This window comes from Ammospiza nelsoni, chromosome 2 (assembly GCF_027579445.1).
Source record: "Ammospiza nelsoni isolate bAmmNel1 chromosome 2, bAmmNel1.pri, whole genome shotgun sequence".
Classification (NCBI taxonomy): Eukaryota; Metazoa; Chordata; class Aves; order Passeriformes; family Passerellidae; genus Ammospiza; species Ammospiza nelsoni.
The window spans coordinates 119,954,510-119,980,060 of record NC_080634.1 but is presented as its reverse complement, the minus strand read 5'-3'; the positions used below and the strand labels follow the sequence as shown (position 1 = coordinate 119,980,060).

Genomic DNA, 25,551 nt, shown 5'->3' with positions numbered 1-25,551 from the left:
TGTGTTAAATATAGTTTAAGTTATAACAAAATGTTAATATAGAAACTATGCTATGTAAGATACTTTTTAAGGAAAGGACTCTCACTGAGATAGCAGCCACAGAACACCTGAATCTTTCAGAGAAAGAGAATTTATTGCTCCATCATCGGGAGCATTGAACTTCTTCCTGCCTCACTCAGCCCTGGAGATGCCGTCAGGATTCAGAGGAAGGAGCTGACACTGCCCAGCCAGAATCCTGTGTTTGAATGGAATTTATGCATCATGGATGAGGTGTATGAATATGCAACAGGTTATTGTTTTTAAGGGTTAATCCTCTGTTAACGTGGGGCTTTTCCGGGCTTGTGCTGCCCAGAAAAGGTACCCGGGCTGTCCATAACCCTTTGTTTCTATTGTCTCATATTGTCCTAATCCAAATTACTGGATTGTCCTAAGTCCAAATTATTATTACTCTAATTGTATTACTATTTTTATAAGCATTTTATTACTATTAAACTTTTAACATTTTAAAAACAAGTGACTGGCGTTTTTCACACCTTCAGAGGGACGTGCAGGTGATGGTGTCCCCGGGACAGGGATGTCGCTCCTGGCTCCAGGGCTGATCAGACCCCGCTGCCCACGGACAGGACCCGCCGGGCCCTTCCCTACCCATGGCATTGCAGGGCAGGGGCTGCCCCTGCATCCCTGGCAGTGCCCGAGGCCAGGTTGGCATCGGGGCTGGAGCAGCCTGGGACAGTGGGAGGTGTCCCTGCCACGGCAGGGCTGGCACTGGGTGGGATTTAAGGTCCCTTCCATGCCAAACCTGCTCTGTAACCGCGGCAGGGGATCAGCCACCGCTTCCGCTGCTTTCTCGTCAGCGAACTCCGCCGAGCCAGGGGAGGAGCGGGCCCGGACGAGTGAGAGAAACAGAAATAAAGGCAGGAACGCAAATAAAAACAGAAACTGAAATAAAGGGAGGAACGCAAATAAAGGCAGGAACGGAAATAAAGGCAGGAACCGAACTAAAGGCAGCAAATGCCCTTCCGCGAGTGCGGGGAGCGAGCGGCGCCCTCAGGAAGCGCCGCTGGGCGGGGCCTGAGGGGAAGGGGCGGGGCTTTGTGAGATGAAGGCGTGGTATGTGAGTGATTGGGGCGTGGTTTGCCTGTATAGGGGCGTGGTCTGGTCACTTATGGGCGTGGTCGGTGTGGGGGCGTGGCTAACACCCTGCCGTCCCCGCCGCCATTTTCCGCTAGGCGATGGAGCTGGTGGTAGCGCTGGGGTCGGTGGGCGTCGGTCGCATTGATCAAGGGCCATAGACGCGGTCAGCAGCAATGAGGAGCCGCAGCGGAGCGCCGGGGCGTTCCCCGCCGCGAGGTACGGCTGGCAGGCGTGGGTGTGTGCGGTGCCGTGTTCCCCCGCTGCCCCCGGGCGCGGCCCTGCGGTGCCAATGGAGCGGTTCCCCGGGGGGAGCGGGGCGCGCTGCTTCCCCCGGCTGAGGAGAGCGGTCTGGGCCGCTGCCCGGGCATTCCTGGGGGCTCTGCTGGAGCCTTGTGGAGCTCGGGCCCATGGGGAGCCCCGAGAACCGCACACGGAGCCCCAAAACCCCGCCGGGTTCGCTCTTGGCAGCGTCCCGCTCGCTGCATTGACCCCGGCCAGGCCCGGGAGGTGCCTGGGGAGGGTTTGGTGTGGGGATCGCACCCGGGGCTGGTGGCTGCAGGAACAGCGGCTGCCGAGGGCTCTCGCAGCGCCCCCTGTCCCAGGCGTGGTTTGCTGCGTCCCAAATCCCCGGGGCTGGCAAAGCACTGCCAGCCTGCCCATGCAGTGCCAGCTGTGCCCACCTTGTCCCCAGCCCAGAGCACTCAGTGCCACCTCCAGGGCACACCTGCAGGGATGGGCACTGCAAAGCTCCCTGGGCAGCCCCTGCCAAGGCCTGAGCTCCCTTTCCATGGGCAAATTGCTGCTGCTGTCCCAGCTGAGCCTGCCCTGGCCCAGCCTGAGGTGTCTCCTCCCCAGCACTGTGGCAGCCCATGGGGTAAGGGCTGTTGGTAATCACCTTGGGTTGTGGAGGTTAAGTGATTTCCATGTCCTTAGAAGCGGTTTATCCAAAGTCTCCCAGCAGTCAAGGGTGGGAATAATGCTACAGGCACAGTGTGGTTCCCTGGCTCGGGAGGATTCAGGATTTTATGGAGCTCTAGGGGTGTCAGGATGGTGCCAGACTCTGCTCAGTGGTGCCAGTGGCAGGACAAGGAGCAATGGCCAGGAAGTAAAACACAACAATTGCAGCCCAGCCTGAGGCAGAACTTCCTTCCCTGGAGGGGCAGAGCCCTGGAACAGCTGCCCAGGGAGGGGCTGGAGTCTCTGGAGACATCCCAAACCCCCTGGGCACGTTCCTGTGTCGCTGCTGCAGTGACCCTGCCTGGGCAGGGCTGGGCTGGGTGGGCTCAGAGCTCCCTGTGCAGGCTCAGAATGTTCCTCTGCAGACTTCCTGCTGTCAGTCAGGTCTCTGCCTCTCTCAGTATTCCCATAAGCTGATTTATGTAAGTAAATAGACCATCTGCTTCTTTCAGAGAACTGGGGGAGAGCTTTTCTGAAATATGAGCCACTGACTTTCAAAATCTCAAAGCTGCTTTTTTTTTTTCTTTTCTGAAGAAAAGAAGCAAATATAACCCCATCCAGCGTGAACCTGAGAGCCACTAAAACGATCCCTTTAGAGAAGAAGCTGCAGGGAGAGCTCAGAGCCCCTGGCAGGGCCTGCAGGGGCTCCAGCAGAGCTGCAGAGGGACTGGGGACAAGGCCTGCAGGGACAGCACCCAGGGAATGGCTGCCAGTGCCAGAGGGCAGGGCTGGGTGGGATCTTGGCAATGAGGAATTGTTCCCTGGCAGGGTGGGCAGGCCCTGGCACAGGGTGCCCAGAGCAGCTGGGGCTGCCCCTGCACCCCTGGCAGTGCCCAAGGCCAGGCTGGACACTGGGCACAGTGGGAGGTGTCCCTGCCATGGCAGGGCTGGCACTGGGTGGGATTTGGGGTCTCCCCAGCCCAAACCTTTTGTGATTCCATGATTTTATGAGTCAGAGAGTGACATGAGGCTGCACTCACTGCTCTCCATACTTCTCCACAGGGACTGATGCAGCTCTGAAGAGGAGGACCAACAAAAGCTCACCAGAGTTCTGACAGAAATGGTGTTCCCCTGGAATCTCCCTGGCAGTGGTAGTTCTGCAGAGGACATCCAGCTTTAGAATCCTGGAGATGAGCGCATTTTATCACGTTTTCTCCGGCAGTGGAAGGTGCTGAACAAATAACCTGGCTCCGAGCGTGCCCCATGTGGGAGCCCCCTTTGCTCAGCAGCCAGAGGCAGCCAGGAGCCTGGTGTGGTTCCCAGAGTGGGATTATTCCCAGTGTTATCCCTGCAGCATGGCCAGCCAGGATCCCAGCTCCACACAGCACATCCCCGTGGGCAGGGAGTGCTTCAGACAGGGCCTGGGGGGAGCCGAGGGGTTATCAGGGAAAGGAAATCATTTACCAAGGGAATGCAGGTGCCCAAGGCTGCTCCTGAAGGGAACTCTCTGGAAGGTCCCAGCCTGCAGGTGCAGCTGCTCTTTGGAATGAATTCTGCTGGAATGAATGAACAGAGTGAGGGGAGGAGAGCATCCCCTGGGGCTGTGGCACTGTCACTTGCACAGATCCAAGTTCCTAACACTTACCCAGTGCCTTCCTACACTCTGAGCACTGGGAGATTGACTTCTCAGATAAAGGGCTTAGTTCACCTGACTTCAACAGATTGCTTCTATCCTGTGTTAATATATGAATATACAGGGTTATGTGTTAATATATTCATATATTCATATATAGAGTGTGCTCTGGCATGATTTTAAGCTGGTTGTTTTGCAGAAAAATAATTCCAGTTGTATTTGCAAATAATGTTGAATTAAAAAGCAGTTAATTTTTGTTAAAGCTGAGGGGAAGGTTCTTTAGAAATAGATACACCTTTGCCCAGCTAACTCAAAACCACATGCTGTGGATATTAATGTTATGAGGATGTTAATTAGAGTAAAAAGTAACAGTGAAAAGAAGGATTATTTTAATAGATCTTATGCATTAAAAATTTGTAACAAACTTCATAACTTCTTTGTAATTAATTTTTTTCTAAGTGCTCTGTTGATCTTTTCCCTTTTTGGAAACAATTCCTACAATGGTGATGAGTTTATTTCAAACAAAGCCAAGCACAGTTTGTTTTCATTGTATTAATGAAGCTGGAGTGAGTGGTGTTGAATTTTCAGATATTATCTAAATGCAAAGTTAATATAAATAATTATACAGTGGTTTCTGTTTATTTGAAGTGGTAGGAGCCCATTCCATGTGGAAAAAGGAAAGTGCTGTTGCCATGGAAATGGACCAAAATTGCCATTAAATGATAAAGATCAGTGCTCTCCCCCAGTAACTCTTTCAGTACCACTGCCCTCCCTCAGCCACTGGAGAGGGTAAAACAATTCTGTACAGAAACCTTGGGTTAGTTAAAAGTGATTTACTAGGTAATTTACTGTCGTCATTTAGTAAAATGTGCTTGTTTTTCATGTGCTTGTAGGAGCAGAAGCAAAATATTCCTTTTGCAAGCAGAGAGGTTTGTTTGTTAATCTCCATGAGAACCCCAATGGATGTGCCAATGCCTCTCTGTCAGCTTGGTAAGTCCTGAACCTTTGGGGTAGAGAGCAGCACTGCAGGGGGGTTGTTAATTCATTAATTATCCTGCTGAGTTAATGACGTAAGAGACCATCATGGTGTTGTGGAACCTCCCTGGAGTAATTCCCAGAGTAAGGATCTCTGGTGTTACCCCTGCCTGCTCCATTCTGTGCATAAACCATGAGCAGGGCTGGAGCCAGGCTGGAGAGCTGGGAATGCTCAACCTGGGGAAGGGAAAGCTGCAGGGAGAGCTCAGAGCCCCTGGCAGGGCCTGCAGGGCTCCAGCAGAGCTGCAGAGGGACTGGGGACAAGGCCTGCAGGGACAGCACCCAGGGAATGGCTGCCAGTGCCAGAGGGCAGGGCTGGGTGGGATCTTGGCAATGAGGAATTGTTCCCTGGCAGGGTGGGCAGGGCCTGGCACAGGGTGCCCAGAGCAGCTGGGGCTGCCCCTGCACCCCTGGCAGTGCCCAGGGCCAGGCTGGACACTGGGGACAGTGGGAGGTGTCCCTGCCATGGCAGGGTGGGGATGGATAACCTTTAGGATCACTGCCAACCCAAATTAGTATGGGATTCATGCCTGATTCCCCCATGCCTGAACTGGTGACTCTGGCCCCAGAGTGGGCTTTAGGTCCCTTCCAGGCCATTCCATCCCGTGGTTCTGCCTCCCTGCAAGCCCAGGAGCTCTCAGGTACATGTGAGGGTTTTTATTTTTTAATCTGAGTTTTTCCGGCACTCCTCAGTTTCTGGATCAGCAGGTGAAACCAACTCAGTTTGGCTGAGATGTACTTGTTGTGAGAAGGGGATTTGTTAGGTTAGGATCCTTTAATTCTAAAAAGGGTAAAAAGGGTGAGATCATCATCCCAAAACCCCTGACTGGATTGGGTTGGGAGGGACCTTAAATCCCACCCAGTGCCACCCCTGCCATGGCAGGGACACCTCCCCCTGCCCCAGCCCCAGTGTCCAGCCTGGCCTGGGACACTGCCAGGGTGGTAGACACTCAAAGATGCTGCAGAGGATTCCCCAGGCAGATTCCAGTCCATCCCTGTTTCCCCAGGCTCCACGCTCCCAGTTACTCGTTCTCAGATATTTGTCTTGGCCGTGTCTCCTTTGTAAGAGTGTAGCACAAACAGTTTTGCAACTGTTCAACTTCCTTTGCTAAACTTGTTTGTTGAAACAAAGTTCAGAGGCAGTTTGAGCTCAGAACTGAAAGGAATTTGGTTTGGATGCAGAAGAGGCATTGGAAAATCAAATAATGCTCACTGGAATGCAGCAGCAATTCAGCAGACACAATTGATTATGAATCTGAGCTTGTGTCCAGATAATAATAGTTAAAATATTGCTTGATTTATCCCCACTGGCCTTTTTTTTCCAAATGGGTGATTTCCTAGCTGGTAAGAAATCCATTGTTCTACATTTAGCTGCAGTTAAACCCGTGATTTGTGGATCTCCATACAGATTGTTTAAATTCTCTAATTCAAGGCCCAGATTTCTCTTTTCACAGTCATGCTGACTGTGGCACATCTTTTTATCATGACAGGTTGAGACAAAAGAGAGTTTTAGGGAAGATAAGGAAGGAACTGTCCAGATTTTCCCATGGAATTCATGTAAAACAGAAATGTGTTTGGAATTAAAGCAGTGACTGCTTTGGCCAACTGGGTGTGGGAGTCAGCATCTCCTGAGTCAGGCATGACCACAAAAATGCCTTAAAACAAGAACGGGAAGTTTCTTTTTATTGCACTCAAAGCAAAAGGGAGGCTGAAGGGTCTTGAGAAAAAAGAAAATTAGGGGGGTCAGGACAAAAACTTCAAGTGTTTGGAAGCACTGTGTTGAAAAGATGGGAATGATGAGAAGCTGGGTTGATCAAGGAAAAGAATCCTGGATGCAGTGAGAGCCAGGGTGAGTCACAGCCTCCTGGGGAGGTTTTACAGGAACATGGAGGAACCTCTGGAATGCAGGATTGCCCAGGGAAGCTGGGGCTGCCCCTGGGTCCCTGGCAGTGCCCAAGGCCAGGCTGGAGCAGCCTGGCACGGTGGGAGGAGTCCCTGCCATGGCAGGGGTGGCACTGGGTGCTCTTTAAGGTCCCTTCCAACCCAAACCCTGCTGGTGTCTATGAGGATCAGTCAAGCAACAAGGGAATATTTTCCCAGATCAGCCCTAAAATTCCTGGGGTGGCTTGAAAAGGTGTTTGAATAGAGTCAGAGTCCTCTGAGAGATGATTTGATGAGAACATCTTGGGTGGTTTTGCTGACCCCGAATCCTGAAGCTCACAGGGAGGGATCCAGGATGCAGCTCCTCCTTGGAGCCCCAGGTTCAGGGACACTTCTCCCAGGCTCTGGAGGAGGAGGGAAGGGTGGCAAACTCTAGGAAGGTGTGAAAGAAAGTAAGAGTTCCCCCGGGGAGTGCTGGGTATGAACCAATTGTTGCAAATGAGTCATTACAGTACAAGTCAGGTGCTGTGGATGGATACGCCAAAGCATTAATACAGAGTTTCACTTTCCAGTGTGCCTCACCTTTCTGTCTGCAGCTGTTTGCAGCCTGCCTGGTAAGAGTGTTACCATCTCTAAAATGCTTTTCCTAACACATTTCATAGCTTGCACATCCTCACCAATCATCATTTGGAACTTCATGCTCTTTGGAGAAAGAACTTAGAGAAATGTAATCCATGTGCACAGTGCTTTGCACTGCTGTGTCTGCTGTGCTGAGCTCTCCCCTGTGGCTGCTTTTTGGGGCAAATCCTGAGCTGCTCTAAATGGGTTTGTTTATTAATTAGAATGGTTGCAAAGCTCAGAGTTTTTTGTTGGGGTTTTATTTTGTTATTTTTTCCTTTCTAGAGAGAAAGGGGCTTCCTTACAACCTCCAGATGGACTCCCACAATTTCCAGCACATTTTGTCCTGGCAGGCAGAACATGACCCAGCTGTGCCAGCATCCTACAACGTGCTCTACAAAGACTACAGGCAAGTGACACAAAATAAGGCACAAATTCTGCTTTTAATGGTTATTAACCCAAAGAGGTGGGAGGTTTGCAGTGCCCATCCCTGCAGGTGTCCCCTGGAGGTGGCACTGAGTGCTCTGGGCTGGGGACAAAGTGCCCATGGGGCACAGCTGGCACTGCATGGGCTGGCAGGGCTTTGCCAGCACCAGGGATTCTCTGAAAATAGTAAGGCTGAGGTTTTCTCTGTTTTTCTTGGTTTTTTTCTTAGTTTTTCTGATTTTTTTTCCCCTTGAGATGCTCTCCTCACACTGCCATGCCTTCTCACATCAGAGGGGTGAGACTCTTGCTCTTTCCTGCAGGAGCCAGGACTGGATGAGTGCTCAGCAGTGTTCAGGCATTGCCCAGCTCTCCTGTGAGCTGACAGAGGAGTTCAAGGCCATATATACTGAGTATTCTGTATTTGTTCAGAGCATTGGAGGAGCTCAGCTGCTCAATTCTTCTCTGCTGCGTTTTGTGCCATTCGCTGAGAGTAAGTTCTGTCTCTGCATTTCTTTTTGTAGTTTTCATTAACAGCTGATCCTGAATTGTGTTCTGTTACCTTTGCTGTAAGACTCCACATTGACTGTGTGGGTGGCTATTTGTATGTAGTATTTCATTTATGTGTAGTCCTGATTTGTAGTTCTGATAAAGGAATGAGGCTCTGGTTTTGAAATAAATACATTATAATTATAAAGAAAATACAGTTGTGCATTGACAAACACCAAGTAAAAATCTCTTGACTGTGTAGGCTACATAACTGAAAGAGCAACATTGTGTTTGTGTGTTCAGATAGTGAACGTTGAGTTAAAAAGTACCAAGTCTGCATAAGGTGTAGGGAAGAGATTGATGCACAAACAATCCATCTGCCCTTGTCTTTATTGCCAGAGATGGCTTCACCCTTGGCTCTGCTGAAAATGAAGTTTTGAGCTGTCAGAGCTAAGAGATGTTGAGCAGCAGCTGGAGAGCTGTGGAGGATGAAGTGATGGTGTTTGCTCTGAGCTCAGCAGAGGCAGCTGCTGTGTCCCCTTGCAGGGTCAGCAATGAGGGAACACGGAGGGAATGGGGAGAATGGGACAAGGAGAACTGAAGGAGAACATCCTGAGGAGGAGCCCTGCAGTCCCTGCAGTTGGTTTCATAAAAAGGGCAGGACAAGGCGGAATGGGTTTTAGCTGAAGGAGAGCAGGGTTACATGGATATTGGGAATGAGGAATTGTTCCCTGGCAGGGTGGGCAGGGGCTGGGATGGAATTCCCAGGGCAGCTGGGGCTGCCCCTGCATCCCTGGCAGTGCCCAAGGCCAGGCTGGACACTGGGGACAGTGGGAGGTGTCCCTGCCATGGCAGGGGTGGCACTGGGTGGGCTCTGAGGTTCTTCCCAACCCAAACCATTCCAGGATTCTGTTCTGTACTTTAACCTCAGCTTTAGTCTCATGTAGATACAAAGATCACATTTCTGTGAAGCTGGAGTAAAGCCTCTATTCCCTTTCTGCCTCTTCCTTCCACTCCTTTTCCTTTGAAGTCTGGCCCTGTGGGAAATGATGGTTTGGCTGTGGAGGTTAAATGTTGCAAGGCCTTGTGGATTTACAGCAGTGACCTCTCCTGGAGTGTGCTGAGCCAGCCCCATGTGCATCACAGAAATGGAATTGTCCTGGATAAATTAGAACTGTATTTTTCCATCATTTTTTCCTCTCTCTTGTTTTCCAACAGCAATTCTGGGACCACCAGAAGTGAATGTCACTTCCTGTCCAAACTGCCTCAATGTCACCATAAAGCTGCCAGCCACTCACTTCAGACAGAATGGGAAGCTGCAGTCTTTAATTGATATCTACCAAGAGCTGGATTATGATATCACCCTGAAGTCACAGGATGGAGAGCACAAGGTAGGGAAATTTGGGAATAGTTCTGCTTTAGAGGAGGGACATAGAGGGCATGAAATGGCTCTGATGGTTAACAGGCTCCCAAAACCAAATATGTGGATGGAAGCAAAAGAAAACATAGAAATAGATTTCTTAGAAGAAAAGAGAGAGCATGGCCAGCAGAATCTGAGCTTCCTTTCCCTGCAGGGGGCAGGTCAGGGGGAGGCAGCAGGGGCTCTTGCAGCCAATCACTGACTTCAAACCATTGCTTTTCATGGCAGAGGCCACGGCAGAGAACCACTGAAGAGCTGTTCAGTGTTGTCATTGAGGAGTTGTATCCCAGCAGGAATTACTGCCTGTCCGTGGGGGTCACTGCATCCCTGAACAAGAATTCTGTCCCCTCCCCCTGGAAATGTGTCACTGCAGACTCAGAGGCTCAGCAAGGTGATGGGGCTGTGGGCAGGGTGCTGGGCTGGGTGTGCTCTGTGTTCTTTGGTGCAGGGACATTTACAGTTCAGTCCTGAAAACAAATGATCACAGAATCCCAGAATGTCCTGAGCTGCAGGGACCCCCCAGTGCCAGCCCTGCCCTGCCCAGAGCCCACCAAGCCCAGCCTGGGTATCCCAAAGGCTCCTGGAGCTGTGGCAGCCTCGGGGCCGTGCCCATTCCCTGGGCAGCCTGGGCAGTGCCAGCACCCTCTGGGCAAGAATCTGTCCCTAAAACCCAACCTAAACCCCTCCTGGCCCAGGCTCTCCCTGGGTGCTGTCTCTCAGGGCCTCACTGGCAGAGAGAAACATCCCAAGAGAGAACCATTGTGGGTATTTAGGAGTGAAATATAAACCCTCAGCACTCAGAGGGAACAAATCTCTTGGCAGTCCCCTGAGCCATACAGATCTCCACTAGCTCTGCAGAAAGATGGAGTCACTTCTTTTGTAACTCCTGAAGCTAATTTGGGATTTGGTCTTGTTCTGACTTTAACTTTCACAGATCCCTTCTAACCAAAATTATTGGGGATTCCTGCTAGCTGTTGTGACTGACAGATCTGGAATGTGGTGGTGGGACACTTCCTCCGTGTGTGTTTATTTGATTTTTTTTCACTCCAGGGTACCGTGAAGCTACAGTGGCAGGTGCTGTCTGTGTTGCACTGATCATTGCTGCAGTCCTGAAGTGTGTGCATGCAGCAGGTTTCATTTTCCCAAAGTTCTCCCTTCCTCAGACCCTGGTATGTAACAACTCTCAGAGCTGCCCTCTCTGGCTGGCAGCAGGAGGTTTAACAGCTGGAATTTCCAGTCCTGTGCTTTAGGTACAAGTTCTGTAACAGCACAGTGTGTTTGCATTTGTAGTTTACCTCAGTCCAAGATGCTCTCTAGGCTGTTAAGCTTTGTCTGATCTTCAGAACAAGTGTTCAAAACCACTTCTTGCTATTTGTGTGACAAGTTACTAACAGAGAGGATGATCCCACCCTGCTCAGGGGGAACATCCAGGAATAGTCCACCCAGTTCTGGTCCCCACAGGGCACAAAAGCTGTGGCCAGAGCAGGGCCAAGGGGGAAGCAGAGGGCTGGAGAAACTGCCCTGTGAGGAGAGCCTGGAGGACTTGTTCCACTGTTTCATAATAATAATAATGATAAAATAATCTCTCTTGGACTTTCTCTGTGATCAAGCACAGAGGGAGCCACTCCAGAGCCAGCTAGTTTATTTCCATAGATTGAATTTAAATGGATAATTTCATTCACAAATAATTGTGCCACTAAATTTCAGTCACAAATAACAAGATTTCTTGTTTCTATCTTTTATCTTTTTTACTTGTTCTTTTTTTTAGAGTCTCTGATTTCTTTTACATTTAATTCTGTAGGGTTTTTCAGCACAAATATTTTCCATTTTCTACAAACATACCCAGAGCAGATGGGTGTCACTTTTTTCTAAGACTTCTTCCACGTGTTTCTGTCCTTTGCTTATCATGTCCTTGTCATCACTCACATCCCAACAATTGCTGAACACATTACTAAGGAATATCTAAGCTTTATTTATTTTTTATTGTCAACTTGATAAATGCTTCAAATATTGAATAATCCTCTGAAGTGCAAGGGGAATACAGGGCTTGGGATGTTAAAATTGTGAAAATTCTTCAAAAGATAATTTTTCAAGGATGTTAAAATTGCTCAGCTGTGATAGAGGTGACTGCAAGAGCTGGGAGAGTGACAAGACTCAACTCACCCTGGCAGGGTGGGCAGGCCCTGGCACAGGGTGCCCAGAGCAGCTGGGGCTGCCCCTGCACCCCTGGCAGTGCCCAAGGCCAGGCTGGACACTGGGCACAGTGGCAGGTGTCCCTGCCATGGCGGGGGATTGGACTGTGATGATTTTTTAAGATCCCTTCTCACTCAAACCTTTCAGGGGTTCTGTGATGCTCAGGAATGAAAAAGAAGGAACAATTGTATTTGTCCTGGTTTAGGGCAAATTTGGGAGATAAAAGCATCATACAGTCAGCCTAGGATACCTACATACCCTGAACTCTGCAGAAAAAGCCCAAACTGTGGCACAGAAGGAATCATTTGTTTGACAGCCTCATTGCTGGAGCTTATTTGGAGTTTTTTTTCATGGTGTCGTGTGCATATGTGCAAAAGTGGCTGATTATTTAAATCCTTTTACTCTCCAGGCATTCATCAGGAAGTTGGCCTACTCCCCGTGGGTGTCCGTGTCAGAAACAGTGGAACTGAGCTCAGTGGAGATCATCCTCAGAGAGGTGAAGAGCAAGGCCAGGGGCTGCACAGGCAGTGCCAGTGACGACAGTGACAGTGACAGCAGTGACAGTGACAGCAGTGCCCCGTGTGACCACGACTACACCAGGCGGGGCAGGCTGGGCAGGGGCAGTGTCCCCCGGGGCTGTGACACCCCCATTAGCCCAGAGCGGTACTCAGTGAGCAGCACCTGTGAGCCCAGCAGCCCCCAGGCTGGGCACGCGCCAGCTGCTGAGCCCCAGGAGCCCCAGGGCCACCCTGCAGGGGACAGGGACACGGGGAGCGAGCTGCTGAGCCCTCTGTGTGGGGACGGCCCTGAGCCCCCGGGGGACAGTGGGTGCTTCACCATCAGCCTGAACACGGTGCTGCTGGGCACCCTGGAGCAGGATGGGCACGGCCCTGCAGCTGCTGCCCCAGCCCAGGAGGATGCAGGGGACTGGCCCTGTGCTCACGGTGGGCAGGCAAAGCTGCTGCAGGACACGGCAAGTGGGCAGGGAGCACCTTGTGCTAATGACTTCCACGAGTGGCAAAACTCCTCCTCTTCCTCTGAGGAAAGCGACTCTTCGGACTCAGACACAGAGCAAGTTACGGGCTACATGAGGAGATGAAGAAGGGAGAGCTGCTTTTACTTTATAACGTAGGAATCAGTGTTGTCCAACTCTTATTTCTGGACTGAACACACAGATCTTTCTTTTTCATTAACATCCTGTGGTGTGGGCTCCTGCAGAAAGAGCTGGGGGTGTTTGTCTGGAGAAGGATCCAGAGAGACCTTAGAGCTCCTTCTGTGCCCGAAGGGGCTCCAAAGGAGGGGCTTTGGACAACGGATTGAGGGATGGGACAAGAGGGAATGGCTTCAAACTGACAGAGGGCAATTTTGGATTAGAAATTGTTCCCTGTGAGGGTGGGGACAGACAATTTCCAAGGCCTGGAGAGACAGGAGCCAAGGAATGGCTCCCAGTGCCAGAGGGCAGGGCTGGATGGGATCTTGGCAGTGAGGAATTGTTCCCTGGCAGGGTGGGCAGGCCCTGGCACAGGGTGCCCAGAGCAGCTGGGGCTGCCCCTGCATCCCTGGCAGTGCCCAAGGCCAGGCTGGACACTGGGGCTGGAGCAGCCTGGGACAGTGGGAGGTTGGTCTCCCAACCAGACCACTTTTACCATTTTTTTATTCTTTATCTCTGTCACTGGATTTTTGTGAAACCTGTTCTGCTGGCTGTATACTGTATTTGTGCAGAGAGCACTGATCAAATGGAAGAATGGGGGCAGAGACAGGAACGCTCAGCTGACAAAAGAGTGGATCGAGGCATTAATACACTTCTTGAATTTATTTTTGTATAATTTTGTACAATTACTGATTCATATTAAAATATTTTTATGACATTTGAAATCCAAATGAGCAATTTAAAATTGGTGTGAACAGCCCTGCTGTGTAAGGGAAAGAGACCCGGTCTGTGAGGGGGAGCCCTCAGGCCCGGGGCCGCCGCCATGCCCAGTGCCCGCTCCGCCCTGTGGGGAAGCGGAAGGGTTCGGGGTGCCGGGGCTCCCGGTGCCCACCCTGCCCTGTGGGGAAGCGGAAGGGTTCGCGGTGCCAGGGCTCCCGGTACCCGCCCCGTGGGGAAGCGGAAGGGTTCGCGGTGCCAGGGCTCCCGGTACCCGCCCCATGGGGAAGTGGAAGGTTCGGGGTGCCGGGGCTCCTGGCGTTCCCGGTGCCCGCCCTGTGGGAAAGCGGAAGGTTCGGGGTGCCCGCCCTGCCCTGTGGGGAAGCGGAAGGTTCGCGGTGCCAAGGCTCCCAGTGGCCGCCCTGTGGGGAAGCGGAAGGTTCGGGGTGCCGGGGCTCCCGGTGTTCCCCGTGCCCGCCCTGCCCTGTGGGGAAGCGGAAGGTTCGGGGTGCCGGGGCGGCCCCGTTCCCGCTGCCATGGCGCGGCCGCCCCGCCGCGGCTGAGGGAGCCGCCATGGCCGCCGCGCTGCGGGCCGCGCTCTGCAGCGGGTTCCTGCTCGTCGGTGAGTCCGCCGGGGAGGGACGGAGGGACGGAGCGAGCTCCCGCTGCCGCCTGGCCGCGGGCACGGCGGGCGGCGGTGCCCTCATGGGCAGCGGCAGCGAGGGGCGCCTGAGGCGGCGGTGCCTCGCGCTGCCCCGAGCCCGGCGCGGCTCCGCGGGGGCTGTGAGGGACCGAGCGGCCCCGGGAGTGCCCTGTGGGGACAGCGGGAACACGGGACCAGCCTGGCCGGCCACCGCGGGCCTTATCGGCTCTGTGCTGGGAAACGAGGCCGGTCGTACCGGGAGTGGGACGCTGCAAATCCCGGCGAAACCGCGGCCCGAGAGCCCCGTGTCACTGTCTGCAGAGGGGACAGCCGGGGAACAGGGACAGGAGCAGAGGGAGCGGCCTCCGGCTGGGCCAGGGCAGGCTCAGCTGGGACAGCAGCAGCAATTTGCCCATGGAAAGGGAGCTCAGGCCTTGGCAGGGGCTGCCCAGGGAGCTTTGCAGTGCCCATCCCTGCAGGTGTGCCCTGGAGGTGGCACGGAGTGCTCTGGGCTGGGCACAAGGTGGGCACAGCCGGCACTGCATGGGCTGGCAGGGCTGTACACAGACCTGAAAACCCAGAAATATTTCCTGATCTCTTTGGATCCGCAGTGCCCAATGAAGCAATTTACCTGGAGGCTGCTCAGGCAGGCAGCACTGTGAGGGAAGGGAGCCTGGCAAGGAAATGGGATTTTCCCTGGGAATTTGCATGCCTGCCTCAGACCTCATCCTCAGAGCAGGGGCAGTGCCCCAAGAGAAATGAGAGGGACTTTGGACGAGGAATGGAATGCCAGGATAATAAATGGGTGTGGCTGCCTCTGCCATGGGGCAGGGCTGGGTGGGATCTTGGCAGTGAGGAATTGTTCCCTGGCAGGGTGGGCAGGCCCTGGCACAGGGTGCCCAGAGCAGCTGGGGCTGCCCCTGCATCCCTGGCAGTGCCCAAGGCCAGGCTGGACACTGGGGCTGGAGCAGCCTGGGACAGTGGGAGGTGTCCCTGCCACGCCAGGGGTGGCACTGGGTGACTTTAAGGTCCCTCCCAGCCCAAGCCAGTGTGTGATTTGAACTTCTGTATTTGTGATGTGCACTGCGAATTATTTATTTATTTATTTATTTATGTATTTATTTATTTATTTATTTGTGCAGGGGTAACACTATAGGACCAGAGTCTGAAACCGGTTTTGTTTAAGCCAGGTTCAAACTCTTGCCTGCCAGAGGGGGTGACTGACACAGGAATTTCATTCGTTTGTGCAGCAGCTGGGGACACAGCTCAGGGGTGATTGTGGGCTACTGGGGTCACACAGGGTGACCTTGAAGGTCTCTTCCAGCCGTGATGATTCTGTGAAGCACAGACATGGAAAATGTGTTATTTATCTTAGAGTCTCTCACCAGATGTGACGCCTGTGACATTAAACACTGCTCTGTTCTGGCAGGGTTTGTTTGCGTTGCTCATTTGTGGTGCAGTAATGGGCTGGAATCTTTGCTATTTTGGTCTCAACACCTACAATTATGTAAGAACAATTAAGTCATAACAGTTATGGGCTTTTCATTGATATTTACACTAGTTTAGGGTTTCTTTGATTCCATTCCAAGAAAGGAGAACAATTGCGGTTTTATCACTTGTGAATAATGCTGGTTAGTGATACTTAATTACATTTAATTATATGTAATAGCTCTCTTACCTTCAGAGGTGCTGAAGTTTATCAATCCCCACGCCCTTGTTGTTCCCACAGTGCTGCTGGAGCACTGCTTAGAAAAACTGGGGTTTGACAATCTCAGGAGAGTTCATGCCCCGAGTGCTGGGCAGCACCAGCTCAGTCATGCCCCAGAAATGTTGGTGTCACAAGCACTTACTGGAAGTCAGTGGAGCCAGTAATTTGCTTTGTTGCATAAGGAGGCAGGAGAGGCATCAGGATTTAAATTTAATTTATTTGGGCTCTGTTTTTGAATAAGCACCTAAGGCAAAGCAGAGGCTGCATTTAGATTTTGGATGAGTGACAAGTGCTGGAGCAAACACTGAAATGTTGGTTCTGATTCCTCCCACAGTTTCTGCAATGGTCCCAGAGCCCCAGAACGTGAGAATTTCTTCAGTCAATCTTCACAGCACCTTGCAGTGGGATGCACCAAGGTTCCCCAGAGAAAACCTCACCTACACTGTGCAGTCCAAGAGGTGAGGCTGGGCTGGGCTGGCTTTCACTCACACCCTGCAGCTCTGTGTGCTTGGGATCTGTGTCCTCTGCAGAGCACACTCTGTGCCTTTGTTTCAGGGACTTGGCTGTCCCAGGAGCTGTCCCTTCATTTCAGCTTGTGAGAGGCTTCTCTGCTGAGCTGGAGGACGGGGCAGAGGCATTTCCTGGGCATTCACACCCAGGGCAGCCTTGTCCTGTTTGGTTTGGAGCCACAAACACATTTTAACCCTGGCTGTTATTGGCTTTGTGTGTGGTTCTTCTCTTCTGTGACTGAAGGGACCTGGTTGTGCTGAGTGTTTGCTTTTCCCTGATCTCCCATCCCATCCCATCCCATCCCATCCCATCCCATCCCAGGGACACCTCCCACTGTCCCAGTGTCCAGCCTGGCCTTGGGCACTGCCAGGGATGCAGGGGCAGCCCCAGCTGCTCTGGGCACCCTGTGCCAGGCCCTGCCCACCCTGCCAGGGAACAATTCCTCATGGCCAAGATCCCACCCAGCCCTGCCCTCTGGCACTGGCAGCCATTCCCTGTGTCCTGAACTCTCTGCCCATATACAAATCTCCCTTTTCTTTAGAAGACCCTCCAGGCACTGGCAGGAGCTCTAAGTCTTGCCCAGAGCCTTCTCTTCATGCTTAGTCAAGAGGTATTTCTGGGTTCTGTAGCCTTGATCAGTACATTTCTGGGCAGGCTTTTGGTGCAAAGCAGAAAGGATAAAATATATTAAATATAATCTATTAAAATCCTGTATTGATCAAGGCCAGGTTGGACTCTGGGGCTGGGAGCAGCCTGGGGCAGTGGGAGGTGTCCCTGCCATGGCAGGGGTGGCACTGGGTGGCATTTAGGGTCCCTCTAACCCACGCCCTCTGTGGTTGTGTTCCACAAGCAGCTCCTGGTCCCTTCTCAGCCCTGTTTTCCCTGGCTTCTCCTCGTGTGCCCATCCTGGGGCCAGCTCTGAGAGAGTCCCAGTGGGACAGCAGTGCCCTGCCCTGGCACGGCCTGAGTGATTGCTGGTGCTCTGACCTCTGCCTGCTGAGAGCAGCCTTGGGACCCTGCCAGGAAAGGGGCATTTCTTGCAAAGTTAGAATTTTAATCCTTAAATTTATAATTTAATCATTAAGTTTATCATTAGGTTTATAATGGATTTATAGATTTATAGATGGGTGTAAAATCCCTAATGCGAGTATTACACACACGGGATTTTTGTGTCCACGAGCGCCAAGCGCTTGCATTAAGAGCTCTGCTGCCTTAAAGCCGTTTAGGCAGTTGTAACCGCCCATCTCTTACGCGCTGCTTCTGTTCCCTGCAGCATCTACTACCCTGGGGACAGCTTTGAGACGCTGGGGACGGGGCTGAGGCTGCCGCGCTGCGACGTGTCCTCGCTGTCCCCCTACGGCAGCTACGCGCTGCGGCTGCGCGCCGAGGCCGGAGAGCTGCGCTCCCCCTGGGTCACCCTCCCCTTCCAGCCCATGGATGACAGTGAGCTTCCCTGTTCTTCCCGAAAACACTGCCTGCTCTGGGAGGGAGGGTGACGAGTGTTTTGTCATTTAATATCGTTGTGCCAGGGCTTGGCTGCCGTTTTGTCCCTCTGTGAAGGTCAGGATTGAAGGCACTCAAGGTGGTGTTTCAGGCTTAGGTGTTTGCTTTTACTTATCTGTGTTACAGTCTCACAGCAGTGAGTTCTGCAGTATTTCACTGACAAGGTACAAAACGGCTCACTGTCTTTCTCTACAAAGTCTTTTAAGGCTAAACTACCCAATTAAGAAATGACACCTCAATTATTTTCACTTTTAACCCAATACCCAACCACCCTTGCCCACAATGGGGACTTTTTTGTCCAATGACACAAAACCACCCAAACCCATGAAGAAGGTGAAGGAGAAGGAGCAGCCTCACCCTAAAACCTCCATCTTGTTCTCTCTATATTTTTTACATTCTAAACCCTTCAACTCTGAGTTTCCCACCCTGTGATATCACACACTTCTATCCAAACTCCACCCCCACAATCCCAGCTCTGTCATTCCATTCTGGAAGCTTCTCCAGGGCCTCAGGTCAGTGCAGTGTTCTCTGGGGGTCAGTGCCTGGCAGCACAGAAAGTCTGGAATTCTCAGTAACCAGGGTTCCAGCAACATTGAATTATAAAATCTTATTTGTAACACTGGCAGAAAGCAGAGCAGGTTCACTGTCAATAATATTGATCACCTCTGTGGAGGAGATTTTCAAACAAAGCATCATTTTCTTTTAAAATAAAGAACATTTCTACTTTCTATTTATCATTAATAACATTTTATCATTAATTACATAATTAAATACATTTCATTACATAATCCATAAAATCTTAGTTGTAACACACAGAAAGCACAGTAGGTCCACTGCCATTGATCACTTCTTTGGAGGAGATTTTCAAACAAAGCATCATTTTATTTTAAAATAAGGAACATTTCTATTTTCCAGACAGGGAGAAGTTGTCTTCAAGGAGCCAGACTTCCTGTATATCTAAATTAATTCAGTTACTTCCTTATTCATCGCTTTGCCAGACAAAAAGTTTAATTTCTATTTTTTCTTACTTCAAAAAAAAAACCCCCATCTCACACAGAAAGGTGAATTTTCAGCCAAGGAATCTTGATTGCACGAGGCAGAAATAATTAAAATGTTTTCATTTTTCAAGCTGATCATGATCCCACAAAACCCACAAAAGCCCCAATAAATCACTTTTCTAGAGGGTCTGCCTAGGACAGACAGATGTTGTGGCAGTTTGGCCAGAAGGAGAAGTGAGTGATAGCCATGGAAATGGTCCTTCCTCTCCTGGAGTCACCACAGCTGGCAAAAGGGAACTGAGTTCATTTACAGGGTGTGGGAATGGGGCCTGCATTGGTACCTGGTGTTTAGCTGCAAAAACAAAATCAATTTCCACGGCAGTTCTGGGAGGAAGGCATTCATTAATGCCTGACCCGGGAAAAAGAAATTACTTCTTTCTAATGCATGATTTAAAGGTGACTTTTGGGCTGTGTGAGAATGCCCAGGTGAATGTCCAGCTGAAGCTGAATTCTCTCTTCTCTTCTCTTCTCTTCTCTTCTCTTCTCTTCTCTTCTCTTCTCTTCTCTTCTCTTCTCTTCTCTTCTCTTCTCTTCTCTTCTCTTCCTCTTCTCTTCTCTCTTCTCTCTTCTCTTCTCTTCTCTTCTCTTCTCTTCTCTTCTCTTCTCTTCTCTTCTCTTCTCTTCTCTTCTCTTCTCTTCTCTTCTCTTCTCTTCTCTTCTCTTCTCTTCTCTTCTCTTCTCTTCTCTTCTCTTCTCTTCTCTTCTCTTCTCTTCTCTTCTCTTCTCTTCTCTTCTCTTCTCTTCTCTTCTCTTCTCTTCCTTCCCTTCCTTCCCTTCCCTTCCCTTCCCTTCCCCCCTCCTCTCCTCCCGCAGCGTCCATCGGTGCCCCCGCGGTGCGGCTGCGCTCGGAGCAGGGGGCGCTGCACGTGGATCTCTCGGGCCCCTTCGCGGAGCACGGCCAGGACGGTGGCCGCTGCGGCTCTACTACGGCTCCTGGAGCTACCGGATCCTCTACTGGAGGAAGGCAGCAGGGACGCAGAGCCCGCCTCTGCTTCCCGGGTACGGTGACTTCCTGAGCTGCAGCTGTGCTTTTCCTGGAAAACGCCATCCTGGGAATGTCCTGGGAGCTCCTGGAGGCTCTGGCACGGGTTACAGGCTGGGAGAGCTGGGGGGGCTCACCTGGAGAGGAGAAGCTGCAGGGAGAGCTCAGAGCCCCTGGCAGGGCCTGCAGGGGCTCCAGCAGAGCTGCAGAGGGACTGGGACAAGGCCTGCAGGGGACAGCACCCAGGGAATGGCTGCCAGTGCCAGAGGGCAGGGCTGGGGGGGACATTGGCAGTGAGGAATTGTTCCCTGGCAGGGTGGGCAGGGCCTGGCACAGGGTGCCCAGAGCAGCTGGGGCTGCCCCTGCATCCCTGGCAGTGCCCAAGGCCAGGCTGGACACTGGGGACAGTGGGAGGTGTCCCTGCCATGGCAGGGGTGGGATTTAGAGTCCCTCCATCCCAACCCATTCTGGGATTCTGTGATTCTAGGAGTAAAAATGGATCTCTCCTAATTACAGTTAATCAAGGCTATTTACTACACCTGGGGTTCAGAGTAAATGCAGGAGCTGTGTAGTTACACTGCAGCATGGACAGAACTTTCTCTTTCCATAATTATCAATAACTCTGTGTTTTTTCCCTCTCAGTGGGACTTTGGGTTTTTACCCCCAAAGATATCTAAAATGGGTAAGGCTTTCACTCCCTGTGGCCCCTGCAGCTCTGCAGTTTGTATCCACTGCAGTTCCCTCTCTCCCTGTCAGGGCCAGCCTCTTCCACAGGCACTTCTGCTCCTCCAAACACAGTGCATGGAGAAAGATCATTAATAATGTATTAATTAGAGCATTTTGGCCTCAGTTCCGGCAGACAGGGAGCCTCTGACCAGCAGCTCCAGTCCCAGCTAATGAGTGCTTTGTCCATCAGTGCAGTTTTCTAGAATGGAGCCCAGCAGGTGTAATCTGATTTGTATCTGTTGCCTGCTCAGTGCTTTGCCATTCAGTTCCAGAAATCAGGGCCCTTTTTCCCACCGTGGTTTCCACTCACAGGCTCCTGAGGGATGAGGTGTTCCTGGCCCTGGGGTGCACTCAGTGCATTCACCAGAGCAGCAGGGCTGCACCTGCAGGCTGTGCCTGCAGCACTTGCAGGTGCAATCTGGAACATTCCCCAGGGACCCCAGAGGCAGCAGGCAGGGCCTGGGAGCTCCAGGATTGAAACCTGCCTGGGGAATCTCCTATTGCTGCTGAGGGATGCTCTGCAGTTACAGGGACAGAACTGAACCTGAACAGCAAATTCATCTCCTCAGCCACCTCACAGCTCCCAGATTTTTTTTTTTTTTTTTTTTTTTTTTTGGTTTTGCCTAGATGACAGCTCACAGAATCACAGAGTTGGGAAGGTTGGAAGAGCCCTCAGTTCCAGCCATTAACCCAGCAGCCTGTGTTCACCACTACCCCATGTCCCCAAGTGCCACATTTACACATTTTTAACACTTCCAGGGGTGGGGGCAGCCCCATTTCTCTGGGCAGCCTATCCCAGGGCTCGACAGCTTTTCCAGTGAAGGAGTTTTTCCTGTCCCTAAACTAAAACTCCCCTGAAGTTTTAAAAATGTTTTAAAATGTTTCTTAATCTGAAACTCCCCTGGCACAGCCTGAGGCCTTTTCCTCTTGTGCTGTTGTCCATCCCACTTGCTCCCTCTGCGGCTGGATGGTGTTTGTGTGTAGCTGTGCTCCAAGCTGATCCCATTGGGTTGGGTGACAGTTTCTGGCTGCCACCAGATCTCATTTTTCATCCCTCATTAGCCTGAAACTTCGTTAGTGCTGCTGCAAACAGCCCAGAGGGCAGTGGTGTGGATGGCTGTACAGTAAGTAATTGTAATTGTAATTGTAATTGTAATTGTAATTCAGTCCGGTTGGAATTTAATTGTAATTGCAGTTCTGTGGTTCCTTAGCTGATCCCACAGCTGAGTCACTGATGTCCCACAGTTGCCTTTGCCGTGTGTGTGTTTGCAGGCAGCTCAGGTGGACACCAGGCACAGCTCAGAGGTGCTGGCCCAGCTGGAGCCATGGACGGTGTACTGCGTGCGAGTGCAGGCGCTGATCCCCGAGTGGAACAAGACAGGGCAGCTGAGCAGGGAGCTCTGTGAGCAGACAACCCACAATGGTAACCTGGGACCCTGGGATCGCCTGGGATGGCTGGGAGGGACCTCACAGCCTGGCAGTGCCACCCCTGCCATGGCAGGGACGCTGCCGCTGTCCCAGGCTGCTCCAACCTGGCCTGGGACACTGCCAGGGTTGGGACATTCCATGGAGAAAGTGATAATTTAAAAATAATCACTCAGCAGTGAATAATGACAGTTTTAATTGTTTTTTTCCTTGTCTCTGGCAGGTGTAACCCCTGTGTGGATCATTGTGACTGTTCTGGTGGGGTCCATGCTGGTCGTGGGCACAGCTGTCACCGTTTGTTTCTTCTCCAGTTTTTATCTGTACAGACTGATCAAACATGTTTTCTGCCCTTCCTACATTTTCCCAGAACACTTGAAAGAGGTTTGTTTCCTGCCTAACATGGGAAAATCAGCCCTTTCCAGCAGAGCCACTTGTTTTTTCAAGGCTCTCAGTGCCAAAACATTTGGAGCTTCTTTTATTTTGCCTCCTTTCCCTGGCACCTGATGGTCAGTGGTCTGTAATTTGAAATCACCAGCTTTTTATGGCTCAGAAACAGGATGGGTTTGTTGATTTTGAAGTGAGAGAGTACCAGGTGTCAACTTCAGTTCCTCATTTGGCCAATGAGCAACAGAAATCTCTGTCTCTCCTGCCTCCTTTCAGACTTAAACCAGCTCCTTTTTTCTCCTGCAGCAAAGTCCTGTCAGGAGTGTAATCATGAGTTTTAACTCCAGGAAAGTGTCTGAGGAAGGAACCTGGGCTGGATCAGCCCAGATTTTTGTACCTGCAGTGGCCAGCACTGCTGACAGCAGCTGGTTTCTCATTCCAGATTCGGTTCAGGATTGTTTCAGTGAGGGCACTGGGGTGAGCAGAGGGATGGAGCAGCTCTGAGGAAAGGCTGGGAGAGCTGGGATTGCCCAGCCTGGGGAAGGAAAGGCTCTGGGGTGGCCTCATGGTGGCCTTGCAGGGCCTGAAGGGCTCCAGGAGAGCTGCAGAGGGACTGGAGGGACAGGACACAGGGAATGGCTCCCAGTGCCAGAGGAGAGGGTTCTTGCCAAATCTCTCTTCCCCTACAGCCCAGTTACCATTTGGTGTTTGTTCCCAACCAAAACTTTGATTTTCCCAAGTTTCTGTCCCAAAAAGACTCCGAGCCCTGGGGTTATTCTTGAGAGGCACTTCCATCTTGCTCCCAGGCCTGGAAGAGATTTTAGGGAGGATGTGACGCTCTTGGCCCTGTGGGACTTGTAAGGCCTGGGAAAGCCACTTGGTGTGTGCAAAACAGTCCCAATGTTTGTTGTTTAATAGCCCCAGTGTTGTTTAATAGCCCCAGTGTTTGTGAGCAAACAGGATGGGGCAGGGCAGACACCTAATGCTCATTTCCTCTTTGTTTCCCAGTTTCTGAGCAAACCCCCCGGTGCTCCCCAGCCTCTCCCTCCCCGAGAAGAGCTCCTGGTTTGTGACAAGCTGACAGTGGTGGCAGAGCACCCCCAAACCCTCCCTGAAGGGGCTGGGGACAGGAACAGCAGGACAGCAGAGCTCCTGGTTTGTGACAAGCTGACAGTGGTGGCAGAGCACCCCCAAACCCTCCCTGAAGGGGCTGGGGACAGCAGGACAGCAGAGCTCCTGGTTTGTGACAAGCTGACAGTGGTGGCAGAGCACCCCCAAACCCTCCCTGAAGGGGCTGGGGACAGGGACTGCAGGACAGCAGAGCTCCCTCAGGACTCTGCTCAAGGACACTGACTCAGGAGTGGGAGCAGCCTCAGGAAAAGCCCCAATATCCTCCTCATTCTTCCCTTGCACTTTTGGGTTTGTCTCATTGCTGTTTTCCAACAGGGAAACCCCACAGACAAACACGGGGTCACAGACTTTTGACAGAATCATTTTATTTTTTGAAGTACAAGAAACTTGTCACTAAATGAGGAATTAAATCATCCATAACTTTTGCTACTGCTGGTTGTGGCTCCCTGAGCAGCTGTAGCAATTCTGGCACTGATTATGACACTAAAAAGGAAATGTCATATTTATATATAATGCTAATTAATTTAACTTTCATGAACTATTTATTACAAAAACTAATCAAAATGTTTATAAAAGAAAATACTATTTTGTAAGGAAAGACCTGGTTTATTTTTAAGAAAAGATCTGTTTATTTTTTTCTAATGAGAAATGATGTTTTTAAGGATATCCCCACTGGCATCATTTTTCTATGGAATTTATTCTTCCCTGGTGCAAAGTTGTGAAGTTTTTAGGGTGGGATGAACTGATGTCTGTGGGAAACTTGGCAGCTGAAGTGGGAATTAAATAAGGTTCATTTTAATTATCTGCTGATGTGTATTCTTAATTTGAAAAATCCGGGGAGCTGTGAGTCCCTGCTCCCAACCCAGCCTCAGCTGCACAGGTGGGTGAGGGCTGGACCCAGCACTGGGGCAGGGAGGGACCTTGGCACTGGCTTTGTGTCACTGCACCAATGTGAGAGTGAGAAATTAAATTCTGTCACCAAAGGAACCTTCCAGGAGTGAAGTTGTGTCTCAGCTTGGGAATTGCACAGTTCTGGGGGTGATGTCTGTTATTGATGGGTAAATATCAGCTTTTTGGGAGTGGTTGCAGGAAGGAATCAGGAATTGGTTCCATCCATTTTCATCTCCCACCTCAGAGGAGGCTCAGGGGACCCTCAGTGTCCCCAAGTCCCTGCCACGAGGGGACATCCAGGGCTCTGCTCCAGGGAACAGGGACAGGAGCAGAGGGAGCGGCCTCAGGCTGGGCCAGGGCAGGCTCAGCTGGGACAGCAGCAGCAATTTGCCCATGGAAAGGGAGCTCAGGCCTTGGCAGGGGCTGCCCAGGGAGCTTTGCAGTGCCCATCCCTGCAGGTGTGCCCTGGAGGTGGCACTGAGTGCTCTGGGCTGGGCACAAGGTGCCCGTGGGGCACAGCTGGCACTGCATGGGCTGGCAGGGCTGTGCCAGCCCCAGGGATTTGGGATTCTGGGATTCTGTGGAATCTGTACCTGGGTTTTCTGCACTTTTTAATTTGGGTCACATTCTGCTTTCATGGGGAATATGGAATTGATTGAATTGATTTTTTCCAAGGTATTTTGTTTCATTGGTGCCTTTCTGCAGCTGTCCCCAAGGCTGCTCTGGGAATGCTGATCCTGGGTCTGGATCACCACTCCAAGGAACCCATCCAGCTCCCTGTGTGTTCCCTGGCCCTCCTCCCACAGCTTCTTTCTATATTTTCTTCCCCCCCTTTTCTCCCCTTTTCTTTTGGCTTTCAGAGTGGCAAAATGCCCAGTGCACATGGAGCTGAGGGGGCTGGAGATGCCTGCCCTCCCTCGGTGCTGCTGGAGCTGCTTTCCCCTCTCCAGCAGCTGCTCTGCACAGGACAGCGAGTTCCTGTCAGGGGCTGGGATCCATC

General features: G+C 51.5%; 2 protein-coding genes across 6 annotated transcripts; both read left to right on the top strand.

The window, feature by feature from the left end:
- Positions 1-1,230: 1,230 nt before the first annotated feature.
- IFNAR2 (interferon alpha and beta receptor subunit 2) lies at positions 1,231-13,598 on the top strand. Of its 5 annotated transcripts, XM_059493489.1 has the most exons (10): positions 1,231-1,350; positions 3,094-3,259; positions 4,558-4,654; positions 7,153-7,194; positions 7,484-7,607; positions 7,945-8,114; positions 9,329-9,501; positions 9,759-9,921; positions 10,581-10,699; positions 12,133-13,598. In XM_059493489.1, the coding sequence occupies exons 3-10, from the start codon at positions 4,612-4,614 to the stop codon at positions 12,820-12,822; spliced, it is 1,524 nt and encodes a 507-aa protein (XP_059349472.1). In that variant the 5' UTR covers positions 1,231-1,350; positions 3,094-3,259; positions 4,558-4,611; the 3' UTR covers positions 12,823-13,598. The 5 variants fall into 5 exon arrangements, with proteins under 5 accessions (XP_059349472.1, XP_059349475.1, XP_059349476.1 ...); XM_059493492.1 differs by lacking the exon at positions 7,153-7,194; XM_059493491.1 differs by lacking the exon at positions 3,094-3,259 and having other exon boundaries at positions 1,242-1,350.
- A 387-nt stretch (positions 13,599-13,985) lies between these two features.
- IL10RB (interleukin 10 receptor subunit beta) lies at positions 13,986-24,459 on the top strand. Its single transcript, XM_059467113.1, is given in 8 exon segments — positions 13,986-14,212; positions 16,276-16,399; positions 17,725-17,894; positions 19,826-19,915; positions 19,918-19,992; positions 21,997-22,143; positions 22,369-22,526; positions 23,538-24,459. Coding segments are annotated over 8 exon segments (1,158 nt in total). The 5' UTR covers positions 13,986-14,163; the 3' UTR covers positions 23,883-24,459.
- Positions 24,460-25,551: the final 1,092 nt, after the last annotated feature.

Coding starts and splice junctions, on each gene's coding strand:
- IFNAR2 (XM_059493489.1), top strand. CDS start 4,612: ATGAGAACCCCAATGGATGTGCCAATGCCTCTCTGTCAGCTTG. Junction 7,608..7,944: donor GTGCTCTACAAAGACTACAG/GCAAGTGACACA, acceptor TCTTTCCTGCAG/GAGCCAGGACTGGATGAGTG. Junction 8,115..9,328: donor TTTTGTGCCATTCGCTGAGA/GTAAGTTCTGTC, acceptor GTTTTCCAACAG/CAATTCTGGGACCACCAGAA.